At 39.2% G+C, this 17,404-nt stretch overlaps 1 protein-coding gene across 14 annotated transcripts in view; it reads left to right on the top strand.

Annotated features, from left to right (window-relative positions):
• Window positions 1–17,404, top strand: part of LOC133479341 (plectin-like) — a 129,683-nt gene that overhangs the window by 89,145 nt on the left and 23,134 nt on the right. For 8 of the 14 annotated variants that reach the window (XM_061776172.1, XM_061776177.1, XM_061776178.1 and 5 more), the window contains exons 3-19: window positions 585–674; window positions 3,979–4,056; window positions 4,166–4,270; window positions 5,303–5,469; window positions 6,009–6,124; window positions 7,539–7,642; window positions 9,139–9,258; window positions 10,499–10,594; window positions 10,682–10,809; window positions 12,142–12,235; window positions 12,403–12,557; window positions 12,656–12,965; window positions 13,065–13,142; window positions 13,226–13,387; window positions 13,830–13,934; window positions 14,028–14,123; window positions 17,242–17,367. In XM_061776172.1, coding sequence (XP_061632156.1) covers window positions 585–674; window positions 3,979–4,056; window positions 4,166–4,270; window positions 5,303–5,469; window positions 6,009–6,124; window positions 7,539–7,642; window positions 9,139–9,258; window positions 10,499–10,594; window positions 10,682–10,809; window positions 12,142–12,235; window positions 12,403–12,557; window positions 12,656–12,965; window positions 13,065–13,142; window positions 13,226–13,387; window positions 13,830–13,934; window positions 14,028–14,123; window positions 17,242–17,367 — 2,130 coding nt within the window. Of the gene's footprint in view, window positions 1–584; window positions 675–3,978; window positions 4,057–4,165; window positions 4,271–4,294; window positions 4,480–5,302; window positions 5,470–6,008; window positions 6,125–7,538; window positions 7,643–9,138; window positions 9,259–10,498; window positions 10,595–10,681; window positions 10,810–12,141; window positions 12,236–12,402; window positions 12,558–12,655; window positions 12,966–13,064; window positions 13,143–13,225; window positions 13,388–13,829; window positions 13,935–14,027; window positions 14,124–17,241; window positions 17,368–17,404 lie in introns of those variants that run through there. The other 6 variants (XM_061776174.1, XM_061776182.1, XM_061776169.1 and 3 more) reach the window with 3 other exon arrangements.

Here is a 17,404-nt window from a genome sequence, read left to right on the forward strand (position 1 = left end):
CCCTGGAGAGCAGAGGTAGGTACCAGCATGTTCTAGTTTACCGCTTCCAAACATGTGTGGACTGGAAGGATGGCTAATACAGTACTTGCATTGTGACAGCCCCCACATTGACCGTGTGTGCTCTTTTTTCACATCAAATTACATTTTCACATTGCTCACCTTCCGACTTGTCTGAACACTTGAAAACTGCACCTCCATCACTTACTCAATAAATGCAATTTTTCCACCACAAAAGCTCATTGCCATTGTTTGAATCTGCATTTTCGTGACTGAATTGATTTTGGTTTTGGCCAATCTGGTTTAACTCACAGATTTCTCACTTTTTCATTTCACATTTTTAGAAGGGCTCTGACTTAAATTGCTTACGGTAATACATTCCTGATTTATGTATAATTGTACTGGCACAGAAGACAGAGCTGTAGGGAGAATTTTTTTTCAATTCTTCTTATCCAACAAACTCATCAGTGCTGAACTCAAACGCTATTTGCAATTAGTTTAGATTAGATAGAATACAATCCTCCTCAAGATATATTTGTAACTGTCGTCATACCATATCTCATACATTTTGTCTTTTCTTCTGGCAGGCCCAGCGTCATGTCTCAGATCTGTATGAGGATCTGCGAGATGGACATAACCTGATTTCATTGCTGGAGGTCCTCTCTGGAGAAACATTGGTCAGTATAACTGGGTGTCTGAGACCAATGTGTTGAAATTTGATTTGAAGCACCAAATAGGTCCAACACCCACAGTGCATATTTGACCCTCATTTTGTTAGGTCAGTTTGTTTGTGAGTTAGTTAGTGTTAACTTTCCCCTAATACATGTATATTTAGTCATTTATGTAGTGCACTACTAGGCTGCAATTACTGTATACTAATAGAGCAGTGATTCCCAACCAGTGTGCCAGTGAGCGAGCTTCAGGTGCGCCGTGGGAAATTATCAAATTTGACTCAACTGCTCAAAAAATTATTCATTTACAAGAAATAATGTATCTTTGTTCCTCTTTTTAATCCAGTGAGGCATACTGACAGACAGAACAAATAAATGCTCTTCTATTAGATGGCAGGAGGCACATACAGTAATTACTCTGTATCTACTTTTTGTGACATTTTTGTTTGTTGGTGTGCCATGAGATTTTCCAATTGTAAAATATGTGGCTTCGCTCCATGAAGGTTGGAAATCACTGTAATAGAGGCAGTGTTGATTCAGTCTCAACTACTTTGTAGCCTTAAGAGGAAACACATTATTTGCTATGGGAGAGCTCCTCTGTGGAAACTTACTCTGCTCAATACAGAACTGCTATTTAAACTGAAGTTCATTATTTGCTTCCATTTAAAATCTAAAATGGTGTTTAAAACAAACACTGGATCATTTAATTGATCATTAAAACATGTCCACCCATTGTTGATCGAGGAATGTAGTCAAATGCCCTTCTCCGCTAATATTAGACTGTTTTTGAAGTCAGTAATAAAAAGACAACATGATCTTGAACTTGAACTTTAGCTTGTGTTTATGACCGCCTGTTGGATCCAGAGCTCTGCTTCTGTTTTCCCTCTTCTCCGTGACCTCCTGTTTGCCTCCCTTTAACCTTTCTATGTGTGAACTGATCATTGCCATCTGGCTCTCTTTGCATTGCTCCTCTTGGAGCTAGCTGAGGGAGGGAAACGTGTTCAGGAGAGTTCAATTGGTGAGTGGGTTTATAAACCGGCTTGTCACCAATCATTTGCCTGTGCCTTTCAGAGATTTGGTTGTAGAAAAAAACTCATCTTTTTGTGTTTTAATATACTTTTTCCATCAATAGTCGTGTTTTATCAATTCAGCTGCTTTTTGTTTTATTATATTTGGGCATTTTTGAAAATTAAAATTACAATTACAAATTTGGGCAAATTACATAGCAGGAAGATATATAATGCTGTGCCAACATCTTAGCTCACCTTTAACTTAGTTTGATATACTGTATACAGTGGGTACGGAAAGTATTCAGACCCCCTTCAATTTTTCACTCTTATGTTTTATGTTGCAGCCATTTGCTTAAAATCACTTAATTTCATTTGTTCCTCAATGTACACACAGCACCCCATATTGACAGAAAAAAACGAAATTGTTAAAATGTTTGCAGATTTATTAAAAAAGAAAAACGCAAATACCACACAGCCATAAGTATTCAGACCCTTTGCTCAGTATTTAGTTGAAGCACCCTTTTGAGATAATACAGCCATGAGTCTTTTTGGGAATGATGAAACAAGTTTTTCACACCCGGATTTGGGTATCCTCTGCCATTCCTTCATGCAGATCCTCTCCAATTCTGTCAGGTTGGATGGTGAATGTTGGTGGGCAGCCATTTTCAGGTCTTTCCAGATATGCTCAAATGGGTTTAAGTCAGGGCTCTGGCTGGGCCATTCAAAAACAGTCACGGAGTTGTTCTTAAGCCACTCATTCGTTATTTTAGCTGTGTGCTTAGCGTCATTGTCTTGTTGGAAGGTGAACCTTCGGCCCAGTCTGAGGTTCTGAGCACTCTGGAGAAGGTTTGCGTCCAGGATATCCCTGTACTTGGCCCCATTCATTTTTCCTTCGATTGCAACCAGTCATCCTGTCCCTGCAGCTGCAAAACACCCCCACAGCATGATGCTGCCACCACCATACTTCACTGTTGGGACTGTATTGGACAGGTGATGAGCAGTGCCTGGTTTTCTCCACACATGCCACTTAGAATTAAGGCCAACAATTTCAATCTTGGTCTCATCAGACCAGAGAATCTTATTTCTCACCATCTTGAAGTCTTTTTAGACTAGAATTTTGGAGTCCTTCAGGTGTTTTTTAGCAAACTCCATGCGGGCTTTCATGTGTCTTGCACTGAGGAGAGGCTTCCATCGGGCCACTCAGCCATAAAGGCCCGACTGGTGGAGGGCTGCAGTGATGGTTGACTTTCTAGAACTTTCTCCCATTTCCTGACTGCATCTCTGAAGCTCAGCCACAGTGATCTTTGGGTTCTTCTTTACCTCTCTCACCAAGGCTCTTCTCCCCCAATTGTTCAGTTTGGCCGGACTGCCAGCTCGAGGAAGGGTTCTGATGGTCCCAAAGGTCTTCCATTTCAGGATTATGGAGGCCACTGTGCTCTTAGGAACCTTAAGTGCAGCAGACATTTTTTTGTAACCTTGGCCAGATCTGTGCCTTGCCACAATTCTGTCTCTGAGCTCTTCAGACAATTCCTTTGACCTCATGATTCTCATTTGCTCTGACATGCACTGTGAGCTGTAAAGTCTTATATAGACAGGGGGGTGGCTTTCCTAATCAAGTCCAATCAGTATAATCAAACACAGGTGGACTCCAATGAAGGTGTAGACCATCTCAAGGATGATCAGAAGAAATGGACAGCAGCCGAGTTAATTATATGAGTGTCACAGCAAAGGGTCTGAATACTTATGGTTGTGTGATATTTCATCCATCCATCCATCTTCCGTTCCGCATATCCTCACCTGGGTCACGGGCGTGCTGGAGCCTATCCCAGCTATCTTCAGGTGAGAGGTGGGGTACACCCGAACTGGACGCCATCCAATCGCAGAGCACATATAAACAAACAACCATTCACACTCACATTCACACCTAAGGGCAATTTAGAATTTTCAATCAACCTACCATGCATGTTTTTGTGACGTGGGAGGAAAAGCCACGCAGGCACGGGCGAGCATGTAAACTTGACACAGCCGAGGCCTGATTTGAACCCGGGTCCTCAGACCACACACACATTTATATGGGCCGTAATTGATGGAATTCTTGCCCGTGAAAATTACTGCTGTGAAAAGTTCATTAAAACAGCCAAGATTTGCCACAGAACTGTGCTTATTTTTGGTTCAGCATTGTTTTATTATTCTTTTTTTCAAACGATTTTAGTAGCATCCACCTTTCCTTTAAGTTCTTCCCTTTATCTAAGTCATGCTTTTAGATAAGATGCTTAAATTGTATTCTTTGTTCTCTTCAGCCCAGAGAGAAAGGCCGTATGAGATTCCACAAACTGCAGAATGTACAAATAGCACTGGACTTCCTCAAGCACCGTCAGGTAAAATATATCAAATTTAATCAAATGTAAAAATTAAAATAATTTGCCACATTATGGTATTTTCTGATCAAAGTACTACAATTTGTCTATTTTTTTTCTTTGTCTCTAGGTCAAGCTTGTTAACATCAGAAACGATGACATTGCAGACGGGAACCCCAAGCTGACACTTGGGTTAATATGGACTATCATCCTCCACTTCCAGGTCTCATCCACTGTCAGTGTTGTATTTTATAATTTTATCGCTCCATCCCTCCATCTCTGGGATCTACACCTGTCATCTGCCTCTTCCCAACTCTTTGGAACCAATCACAATGGACTGCACCATGCCAAACTGCTCTCAGAGAATATACTGTATTTCCATATTCAATTCTTACCACAATCTGAGAAGTCAACATAACATACTAACAGAGCGTGAGAGCGTGTGTAAGTATGAGTCACTGTGCCTGACTCTCAAAGGATAGGCTCTCTTAAGACCACATCCCATATATACAGGCCTCTTCCTGTTCTGTCTGCCAAAAGCAAAAGCTGAAATCCCTGTAGGTACCAGAATAAAAGTTGCAGCAAATATTTTTGGCTTAAGAGTCAAATTTTCTTCAAATTGACAGGATAAGAGATGACCAATATTAAATGATGTAAAAGAACCACTGTCTTTCTGACATAGTTTAGTTAGAGAATTTATCAAGCTTACTTATCATTATAATCAAGAAAATATAGTCGGCTTCACAATTTCCTATTTTTTGTAAAACTCTCGATTGAAAAATGCATGGATAACATGAACAACAATTATATATTTCCATTAAAAAATATAATTATGGTTAAAGAGCGTCTGTATACTCTTGTATTAACTTTTCCAGAAAAGTAAAATTATGATTTTGGTCCATACCATTGCATTAATTTAGGGCAGCTGTGGCATAAACCTTATATCGGATGGAGGTCTAATGAATTGGCATGCTGCATTCTCAAGATTAAAAATGATTAGCATTTTTAGACCTGATAGGCAACCGATTCCATTCTGTAGTAGCTTTTTACAGAAAGAACTCCAACCCACTTAATAGTTAATCATTTTCCGCTTCTCATTATAGTTGAATTGGAACTCAATCATTTTTACCCTGGGTTTAACTATATGATTCTGTTCAACCTTTGGGTTTCCCCTAATGATTAATTTTGTTTTTCCACATTTCCGCCAATTGTTTCAACTGTTCATTTTTTCAGTGTGTAATTACACAATTCATATGTATCGTTACAGATCTCAGATATTCAGGTCAACGGCCAGTCTGAAGATATGACCGCCAAGGAGAAGCTCCTGCTCTGGTCTCAGAGGATGACGGATGGCTACCAAGGCCTCCGGTGTGACAACTTCAGTACCAGCTGGAGGGATGGGAAACTCTTCAACGCCGTCATACATAAACACTAGTAAGTCAGCTCACTTTATTACTGTCAATACTTTAAGGTTGAAGCTTGTTATGACAACTCATCATCCATTAATATTTATTTAAAATTACTGGAACAGGTGTGACACACTTTAAAAAAAATATTGTTTGCAGAATGCTGCTCCATATTGTGCCCTTGGGTGCTGACAAAATGTGTTATATTATCTAAATATATTTAGACATGAGAACTACAATACTTTTAGGTGTTTTGCCACAGTTTCAAGCAAAAAAAAAAAAAGGTTATGATCAAGACACCTCATATTTGGCTCTTTAACAAATACTAGCTATGCTTTGAAATACACAGAATTTATTGATTAATTATAAAATGCATATGGAAGTGATGCCTTCAATGAAAATCTGTAAGTTTTCATTTCTGTCTTATTACTATTATTAAGTTGGTTTCATTGGTGTCATGTTTCATTTTATATGTATGTATATATATATATATACACACACACACATTTCACCCCTGAGGATGATCATTGCTTATTTTCAATGGTTAACTCCCCTGTGTTCCCCTAGTCCCAGGCTAATTGACATGGGCAAAGTGTATCACCAAACCAACCTGCAAAACCTAGAACAGGCCTTCAACGTAGCTGAGAAAGACCTGGGTGTGACACGTCTTCTGGACCCTGAAGGTACGAATGCCTTAAAAATTTTGAAAAGTTTAAATTTATAAACTCACACAAAGTCAGAAGTGATTTTTGTGTGTAGTACAAGAAACTACGTGGTGCAAATTTGTAGTCGTAGACCTTTTCAGGAAATAGTGGTTCAACGGATCATCCGTGATCGGTAAGGCTCACTCTCCACAGTTCGGGACACACATGGTCCGCCGCTTGGTCTAAGGGTATGTGCGTGCAGTGTTGAGTCACCTCCAAACCTCTCTGGTCATACCCCAGAAAGCAAGAAAAGATCCCACAGCCCACAACTAGTTAGCATTAGCTAATATGAGCTAATGTCTACATTTGCAGATACACTCTTGCATAATAACACGACTTACCCGTGACTAAATCATATTGTTATTTTAAAAACTAAAATCTTGCCGCATGAGCAAAGAGGTGGCGTGCACATGAACAGAGAAGTGTGGATGTGACTCCACACTGCACGCATACTCGTCTCGATTGGTTGATATCAGGTGGAAAAAAAAGGTTTTGCGCGTTCACATGAAGGCAGCATGTTTAATCCACACCAACTCATCAAGCACAGTGATAGACAGTAGTCATGGCTAGCTTAGAGGAGGAGCAGAGAAACATTAAAACCCTTGTCATGGAGGTTGCATTTAAGACGAAGGCTGCCCAACAACTGCTTATGATAGTTTATCATTTAAGTAGCACTTTGCTGCACAATCCAACTGGGCAATGGGTTAAGGCCGTTAGTAAAGCTATTGTGGTGTTTATCGCTGAAGAAATGAGGCAATAGGCCACTGTACAAAACACATTATGAAATCCTCTTGAATCCGACAATGAGCAGGAAAAGGAAAAACAAAAAAAGTGGAATTATCCAGGGTATCGTCTGTTGCGCTCACCACAGACAGGTGGACTTCCAGGGCAACGGAAAGCTATTACTATGACTGCTGATTACGTCACAATGGAGTGACTGAGTTGAAGATAGAGAGACCCAATACTAATATCCCAGTCACCACAGATTATGCACAATTATAAGATCAGGTATGCTTTGCTTTCTTAAATGTCTTCTTTTGCAATGATGTGGAGAAAGGCTACTGTTTAATTTACTATCAATGTTGAGGGTGTACCCCGCCTCCCGACCAGAGTCAGCTGGGATAGGCTCCAGCACGCCCGCGACCCTTGTGAGGATAAGCGGTACGGTAAATGGATGGATGGAAACTGTACACAATGTAAATAATTATATTAAATACAGTGGGAAAACGTTCACAGTAACACACATTTTTGTTTAGTTTTTGCCACAGTCCACTCCACAAACATGGAGTACTAGTTACAAAGCCTTATTGTTTTACTTTCCTAGCAAATTGTGTTATTGCATCACATGTATAATATAGAATCTCTTATAATACACTTTTACCTTTTTTTTCAGATGTTGATGTTGCACACCCCGATGAGAAATCCATCATAACGTATGTGTCTTCTTTGTATGATGTCATGCCTCGGGCTGCTGCACATGACAGTATGAGAGCTAATGTGAGTAAAACATAGAACATAAATCTGAGTTGATGCAAATCTGGTCACACAATGTAATATATTTTTGCAAGATACTGTCATTTGAATTTAAATAGTTTCAGCATATTACTCTCAACATCTAATTGTGTTACGCTACTTATGCGCTACTTTTGAGTTACTGTAGTGAAGTCACACAGCCCAATCCCAGCAGAATGCTTTTGTAGAATCCAAAATGTGGACATTCTGAGAGAAAACAGCCATCTTCGAGATTGTAACCAGTATAATATTATCGAAATGTTAATAGAAATGCTTTTTTTATACCGTGTTACAGCAAAATGTGATATTTTAGCCTGGATTTACTAAAGATTTGAGCATGCAAAAATAGATGCGAACTTGAGTGCGCTCACAGAGAGCTGGGGAAGCTGATCTATTAACTGGGCTCAACCAGAATTGTGGCAGCCAAATGTGCTAAATTCCTGCGTGGTTCATGTTGCATGTTGTGGAGTATATGCGGGTGGATTAATCTAGCACACGCAATGTGATTTATCAGATCTGAGACGAATTTCGCTGGCTTATTTAGCTTTTTTTATACCGATGCCCCAGTCCGATCACGTGATCGGTTATCACATAAAACTAGCTGCTTGTCTGAAGCGCTACTTATATTACCATGAAAAGAGGGGAAAAAACAGAATGTTGTGCCGATGTAGTTTGCGTGGAAGGTTTCATTTCTTAGCCCTTGTCTCTCCTATCCACTATTGAGTTTTACAGTCTTTTTTTACACCTGTTACCAACAGCATGCAGAATCTGTTGGTGCAAGTAAACATGCAATTTAGCTCCTGATATTTGGAATCTGACTAAAAGTTTACAATGTTATTAATTCACACAACACGCAACACACCCGCCAACAACACGTGCAATCTGTTAGAGCGAATGTGCAATTGAGCCCCCGCTATTTGGGATCTTGTTAAATCTCAGGATCTTGGTGAATTATTCCCAACACTGCACACTGCATTGATATGTTTGAAGGTGCAATACTAACATGCTCAATGTTAGCTCTATTTTGAGCAAATTAAATTAGAACTGAATAGGCTTGTGAAATTTGTGTTAAAAGAGAAATGGAGGTTTTGTGAAGAAGTTAACTCAGAAACGGGAAGATTATTTCTTTATTTAATACCCATGATTTTGTCTAAAAAGCAACCACAATAGGAAGAAAGATCCATTGCTAACTGATCATTAATGTGTTTGAAAGCACAGGACGATTCATATTGTATAATCTTACAATACAAGAACATACCCACCTCTATCTCCATTCCATTACTCTCCCCCTCTCTCATTGACCCCATCCCAAATTCTCCCTCTGCACAATACCTGGATTGTTGGTGATGCCTAATTGAGTTTACTGTGGCATGTGAGTGATCGAAAATGGAGACGCAGGAGAAGAAAGGTCCCCTGTTGATGTCTGCTGTTGTTGTTGAACTGAACTGTTGTTGCTATCTGTTTTGCTGTCCTGGCTTCAGGAGTTGGAGCTGCGCTGGCGGGAGTACTATGAGCTCGTAACACTTCTGCTCCAGTGGATCCGCCACCATGTCATGGTCTTTGAGGAGAGAAGATTCCCAGCTACTTATGAGGAGATAGAGGTGAGACCATTTCCAAATGACACACTTACATTTTTATGCCATCTGTGAATGTGCCTTTGTTGTGGGTGAGTTTGCACTTGAGACTAAGACTAATAACAGTTTTCTTTAGTTTTGTGTTAAGTTAAAGCTATCGTATGTAACCTTTGGCGCCATCCTCAGCTCGAATTCTGCATTACAACAAAAAAAACAACGCCGTTGCTTCAATATGATGTAGGCAATGCATGTTATGCCCCTTATATGTGATTCTACAACATTTTGACTATGTTTTGAAGGACATGCCTCGTTTTCATTCCGTCATTTCCGTTCCCTCAATTGCAGTATGCCACCAACATGGCCAGTGGGGGAAATTAATAGGGGATTCTGTAAATATTAAAAGTAAGATACTGAAAAATACAGCAAGATGTTAGAGGAGCTGAATGACTTCATCAGCACTGTGTCATCTCCTCTAGTCGTGGCTTGGATGAAAATGACTTTTTTTTTTTTTTTTTAAACATAAAAAAGTTGTTGAGTACAGCTTTAATAAAACCTAAAAACAAAAAGGAACATCCTCACAGTATGCCTGTTTTCCTAATATCTCTGGTGGCAAACCATTGTTTTGAGTTAGCGCAAACCTTATTTTCAAAATGCGTGTTTTTAGTTTAAAATGGCTTACTTTAACCAGGATCCCTCGCCTTAACATGGGCGAGGTCTGTTTTGCGCCGATCTCAGTCCCGTAAAAGGTGTAAATTTACGCTGGCTGGCTGAGAACATCTGCTTTTAGTAGCCAGCTAGTTAGCTACTAATTAGCAGTAGCTAGCGAGTTTTCGTCAATCATCTGCCATGATGTATTGAAGGATCATAACTTTATCCAATTCATCTGCCGCGGTCACAGTCTCCCATGAACATCCATGCAGTTCCTCCGGCATGGCCATCGGATGCCTTGTGCCGCGGAGATTATCATCTCGAAGGATATCACGACTCTGTGATCCAAGTGTTTGGCAACACTAACATTCATTTGTAGCTCTACTCAATATTATAATAATATTTAACCAAATGGTCCAATACTATAACTGACTATCTCTTAGGAACAAAGCAGGATTTGTATTGTGGTGTAATTCTTGATTTTAAGTTAGTTGTTAACAGAGTTAGTTGTGTTTATATTCTATGAAATTGTTAAGCATTTGAAGAGGGAGCAATAAAATGAAAAAAAAAAACATTCCGTATAGTTTGTCTCCTTAATGTTTTTTTTTTCTTCCTCCAGCTTCTTTGGCGCCAGTTCATGAAGTTCAAGGAGACAGAACTGGCTCCTAAAGAATCTGATAAGAACCACTCCAAACACATCTACCAAACCTTTGAGGCAAGTTACCCTTCATCCTTATTATTTTTTTGTATTTGCTTGTATCCTGATGTACTTGAATAATAACTGTTGTGTACTTGCTCGCAGAGTGCAGTGCATGCTGGACAGGTGAAGGTCCCTCCCGGCTACCATCCTATTGATGTGGAGAAAGAATGGGGTCGACTCCATGTGTCCATTTTGGAGAGAGAACGACTGCTGAGGACGGAGTTTGAGAGGTTAGCTGACAGATATTTAATAACATAAAACTTATTTTGATCAAAACAAATTTACTGTAACTCTCAATCAAGTGACGAAATAACAACATAGCAATGTACGAATAAATATCTAGCGTAGCCACTGCAAATTAAAGATTAATTAAAACAACAATGTGCACATAGTTTCACAAGTACATATAAACTATAGACCACAGACCCTCATCAAGTCAGACCTGTTAACAAAAAGTGAGAGGGGAAAAATGGGCCATGTCATCTTTGTGTTTGTTTGTTCTTTCGTGTGTTCGCAGTCCACTTCCTGGACCATGAAGAATATCTTATAATGACAGCATTTTGAGGCCATGGTGACTCACAGAAGCATACATGCAAAAATAAGACAAAATTATTCCTATACCAAAAGTGATTCCTATACCAAAAGTGCCAAAAATGTACAGTTAGAAATATATAGTTAGTGGACTTTCTGGTTCATGGAGACTTGACTGATGAGAAGATGGTAACGATGGTTCCCATTGTGGCTTAAAACTAAAAGTAAATAAACTTGTTTCCATGTGAGTTTAGCCAGATTTGTACCAAAATTTAATGAATCAATTATTATAATGGATGGAATTATTATAATATATTATCCATCCATTTTCTGAGCTGCTTCTCCTCACTAGGGTCGCGTGTGTGCTGGAGCCTATCCCAGCTATCATAACTGGTTGCCAGCCAATCGCAGTATAATATATTATTATAATATAATGACATTTATGTAGTTTTTGCTTACTTCTAATTAACAAATCAACCAATACCGCTCACCTCCATGGTTATTCAGAGGTAATAAAATAAGAGAAACTTGCCCAAGGACTAGACAATACCAATCTTTACCATAGTCCAATGCTAGAGAACATATTTGTGCTTTTCTTCTTAAATCGACACTAAAGCTTGAAACAATAGGATGTGCCATTGTAGATTTTGTATGTATTTTGACCAACATGGCGTCATGCCTGAGAAATGTCATGGTTTGTATCACAAGACTGTCCAGTCATCTTGTCAGTCTAATAGTCTTATTTACGGTTCTGAGATTTGGACAGTCAGGAAACTTGACAAACATTGTTGTCAGTCGCACTCTCTTCTGCTACACTGCAGACTTTTTTGTTATGTTTTGCTGAAATGCAAAGCGGAAAAGTTGAGATAATGGCATTTGTTAGTGAACTGTCTAAACTGGAGTACTTGTTGTAGCACAGATTCTTGTAAGTATGGTGATGTTTTATTGTACTTTACACTACAACTTGCAATACAGCTTGGAGGGTTTTTTAAATATCTTGTTCTGTCTTTTTTTTAATTTTTTTTATACAGACTTGAGAGGCTTCAGAGGATTTTAAGCAAAGTCCAGATGGAGTCAGGAAGATGTGATGAGCACCTAAACCACCTTGAGACCTTGCTCCAGACGGTGAGTCCCAAGACTAAACAGATTTATGCTATAGATGTGGGTATGAGCAAAAAAAAATAAAAATCTCACATTATGTCCAACTGTCAGTCTCATTGATGTCACATTTCTGAATGCCTTATGCAGTACATTACTTGACACTGCCATTCAAATTGTTTTTGTTCTTTTAGGACATCCGCCTACTTAATGCGGGGAAACCAGCTCAGCACACAGCAGAAGTTGAGCGGGAGCTGGACAGGGCCGACAACGTTGTCCGTCTGCTCTTCAATGATGTACAGACGCTCAAGGATGGGCGCCACCTTCAGGCTGAACAGATGTACCGCAGGTGGGTCCCACATGAACTCCACTCACAGTGTTTAACAGGAAGCAACGTCGATCACTAGACCTCCATCGAGTAAAATGTATGATCCTCTATACGTACAGGGTCTACAGCCTCCATGAGCGCCTGGTAAATTTGCGCAGTGATTACAACCTTCGCCTGAAGTCTTCCCAGATTGCTTTGACCCAAATATCCCAAAAGACGACCATGAAGGTACGGCCCGAGTTGGATGACGTGACCTTGCGCTATGTCCAAGATCTTCTTGCCTGGGTGGAGGAGAATCAGCGGCGTATTGATGGAGCTGAGTGGGGATCTGATCTGCCTTCTGTGGAGTCGCAGCTGGGCAGCCACAGAGGCCTGCACCAAACAGTGGAAGACTTCAGGTCAAAGATTGAACGTGCAAAGACTGATGAGGTAATCATTTTAATCTTTCTATTTTTCTACTTTTCCTGTTAAAATGAACCTTCATTAAGTTTTTTTGCATATCTCTGTTGCACCCTTGCTGGTTTTCAGAACCAGCTATCCCCTGCCAGCAAAGGCACATACAGAGAGTACCTGGGTAAACTGGACCTTCAGTATGGCAAACTGCTGGTAAATATGCAAACAAATATGAATGTACCTGATAATACTATTGCAAGCTGATTTCATCATTTCAATATTCTTTATTCTCTCAGAACTCCTCAAAGTCCCGCTTACGGAACTTGGATTCACTGCATGCATTTGTGAGTGCAGCGACCAAGGAGCTCATGTGGTTAAATGACAAAGAGGAGGAGGAGGTCAACTTTGACTGGAGTGACCGAAACACCAACATGGCAGCAAAAAAAGACAACTACTCGGTGTGTTTCAGAAGTCAAGCTACTTTTATAGTCCTTCATTTAGCAATTTAGATATAATTTAGAGGAAACTTTATATAATTTAAGTAATGTTACATATATATATATATATATATATATATATATATATATATATATATATATATATATATATATATATATATATATATATATGGTGACACGGTGGAAGACTGGTGGTTAGCCCATCTGTCCCATAGTTCTGAGGACTGGGGTTCAAATCCCAGCCCCGCCTGTTTGGAGTTTGCATGTTCTCCCCGTGCCTGCGTGGGTTTTCTCCGGTTTCCTCCCACATCCCAAAACATGCGTGGTAGGTTGATTGAAGACTCTAAATTGCCTGTAGGTGTGAATGTGAGTTTGCATGGCTGTTTGTTTATATATATGTGTGTTAATGTTGTCATTGTTTCCTTTTATTCATATCCTTCAGGCTCTAATGCGAGAGTTGGAGCAGAGGGAGAAAAAAGTCAATGATATCCAGACGACAGGAGATAAATTGGTCAAGGATGGCCATCCTGGCAAGAAGACAGTAGAGGTGATTATAACAAGAAATTTGTTTAGACAGGAACATAGGCCTAAATGCACTTTTGACTTGACAAACTTGCTCTTATCATATCTGCCTGCTCAGGCCTTCACAGGTGCCCTGCAGACTCAGTGGAGCTGGATCCTTCAGTTGTGTTGCTGTATTGAGGCTCATCTTAAAGAGAACACAGCTTACTACCAGGTATCACTGATTGTACAATCACTTAAAGTTGTCATTTTATTTAGGAATTTTGTGTAAATGCTATTGCTGAACCAAAATGGTGACCGCTAAAGCTAATTATTACATCACAGTATACAACCCCAATTCCAATGAAGTTGGGACGTTGTGCTAAACATAAATAAAAACAGAATACAATGATTTGCAAATCATGTTCAACCTGTATTTAATTGAATACACTACAAAGACAAGATATTTAATGTTCAAACTGATAAACTTTATTGTTTTTAGCAAATAATCATTAACTTAGAATTTTATGGCTGCAACACATTCCAAAAAAAGCTGGGACAGGGTCATGTTTACCACTGTGTTACATCACCTTTGTTTTTAACAACATTCAATAAACGTTTGGGAACTGAGGAAACCAATTGTTGAAGCTTTGTAGGTGGAATTCTTTCCCATTCTTGCTTGATGTAAAGCTTCAGCTGTTCAACAGTCTGGGGTCTCCATTGAACGGCGACGCCGCATTTTGGTCCCTTGGGCAGTCACGTAGGCAAGTCAGCCAATCAGTGTATTTCTTCGGAGTCATCACGTCACGTGGCCAATCAGGTGCATAAATACTGTGACAAGGAAGTGAAGTAAGCGCTGTAGCAGCCTTTTTTTCCTCCACCATTGCGCTGTACCAGCCCAGCTCATTATCGTGCCTTGACAAATGTCAACTTGCGGGGCCAGATATAATTGGTGGAGGGCCAATTATGGCCCGCGGACCGCTAGTTGCCGACCTCTGGTCTAAGTGTTTAGTATATGCTACGATCTTCCAGCATATATTGTCTGAAATAATTTGTGCAATAATGACAGTCCTTCTTAATATACCTTAACCATTCAAATCTATAACCAGAGGTGGGTAGGAACGGGCAACATTTACTCTGTCTCATGTAATACTTTGGATAAATTGTACTTGTCAGAGTAGTTTTAATGAAGCATACTTTTTACTTGTACTCGAGTATTTATGTTAAATGTTACTTTTACTCCGTTACAATAATCTACATGCCGATCGCTACTTTCATTTATCAATAATTGTGTGTGCGATCTATTTTTTTAGACTTTCGCTAAACTTGGATTGCTCCAATCCACCGTGATTACCACAGTAATATTTGACTCAAGTACACTAATCAAACAACAAAAAAAGGCACATGTCCACACACAAAGTCTTCTATTGGACTTTGTCGTGACAGCCGCGCATGACTCGTGTTTACATGACAGACTATGAAAAACAGTAGCAACAAGCAGCGTAGTTTTGTCACTGCCCAAACTTGGAAATTTCAGCCCACTTCTAACTTTAGAAAACGCCTTGCAGTAAGTTGCAAATGCTTTTGCTGTTGTTTTTGGCTGTGCATATGGCAAAATTAGCACTATTTTATGGCCACAAGTAACTGTAAAACATGCATCTTTTGGGGTACGTTCTGTGCTCTCTCTCTCTCTCTCTCCTCTCTCTCTCACACACACACACATTTTAGTGGACAAAGGAAATAATGTTTTTGTATGGCCCTATGCATGTGTTGTTGTTTTTTTTCCACTTACTGTAAAAATTGAAATGGTGGCAGGTGTGTGGACCATGGAACATGAGTTTGAATGTGATCCGTTACTTCTGAACACAGCCACATGCCAGTTATCAGAGGGAGTGCATCCTTGTGCAACCACATTTATTTTTATTTACTTTATTTAACCAGGTAAAATACCAGTTACAATAGAACTCTCTTTTGCAAGAGAGTCTTCTCTTTTCTGAGAATCTCTTTTGCAATGATGATCTGGCCAAGAAGGCAGCAAGTTAAACGTCCAAGTCAATCAAATTCAACTTTATTTCAGTTGTTTATTTTCACCTCCCCTCTTGAAAAGATACAAAAATAAATCAGTTGAGTTGTACAAATTCTAGGTCACATTAATGGTGGAAAAGGTTCTAACATAAATACACAAAACACAAAAACCTGGCACTTGTACAGGGATGTGTATTCTTTTTATATCCACTGGAACCTTGTTCCTGCTTTTGTAATCTGCCTGGTGAGCCTACAATATTGTGCTGCTTAACAAGTAGAAGCATTATAGTAAAGTATAAGACCTGAGCTGAAGATTTTATTTTATAAATATTTTATTTATTATGTTTTAGATTAAGTTATATTGTTCAGCAGTATTTGAATGTGCATGTTCATATTTAATTTAGTTATTCTAATTTCATGCTCTGATTAAAAAAATAAGAAGTTCCTCACGAGTTACTCAGTACTTCAGTAGGTTTTCACTAAGTACTTTCCTACTCTTACTCAAGTAATTATTTGGAGGACTACTTTTTACTTTTACTTGAGTCATATTATTCTAACGGAAGAGTACTCTAACTTGAGTACAATATTCTGCCACTCTACCCACCTCTGTATATAACTTGTATATAGGGTTAAACGATGCTATCGTTTGTCTTTAGGGTGCATGTAACAGTGGACCCTCGCTATTGGCAGTGTATAGGGGCCGGACCGCGAATCGCGAAAACCTGCGGATAATTGACGCCCATTATAATTGCATTGAAAATCCAAAAACCCAAATGCAAAAAAAATCTTCAATAAGTGGGGATAAACCAACAATTAGTGTTTTCGGGTTTGGTAACCCCCTCACCCCCCAATGAAATGAAAATGAAAAAAAAATAAAAAATCAAAAAAATGGAGTGAAAAATGACAAAATTTCAAAAGAAATTCACGAATAAGTGAATCCATGGGTGCTGAAGCGCGAATATGCGGGGGTCCACTGTACTTCATTTTAAATTACAATAACATTCTGTGCTCACTCACACTTGTGGAAACTCAGACAAGTGAGAAATGCTGCCAACCAATTTTAATTCCCGAAGAAAAATCTTAATACATTAATTTACTACAGCATACCACTGCAATCCCCATATACTGAGTTAATATGCCTTCTGTTGTCTGTAATCAACATTAGGATGACAACAGGGCCATCAGATATAATTATGCAGCCATGGCATCACTGACAGATAATAATAATCTGTTATTAAACAAGAAAACATATTTTGGTGCAAAATAGGATTAGTGTGACTGGGTAATGGATTAATGGAGTGGAATATTTATTTTGCTCTCCATTACAGTTCTTTGCTGATGTAAAAGAGGCTCAAGACAAGATGAAAAAAATGCAGGAGACTATGAACAAGAAATACAATTGTGATCGTTCGACCACAGCCACACGCATGGAGGATCTGCTGCAGGATACTGTGGTAAGGGATGATTGCTTAAACATAGTTTAGTGTACAG

This window comes from Phyllopteryx taeniolatus, chromosome 6 (genome assembly GCF_024500385.1).
Source record: "Phyllopteryx taeniolatus isolate TA_2022b chromosome 6, UOR_Ptae_1.2, whole genome shotgun sequence".
Taxonomy (NCBI): domain Eukaryota; kingdom Metazoa; phylum Chordata; class Actinopteri; order Syngnathiformes; family Syngnathidae; genus Phyllopteryx; species Phyllopteryx taeniolatus.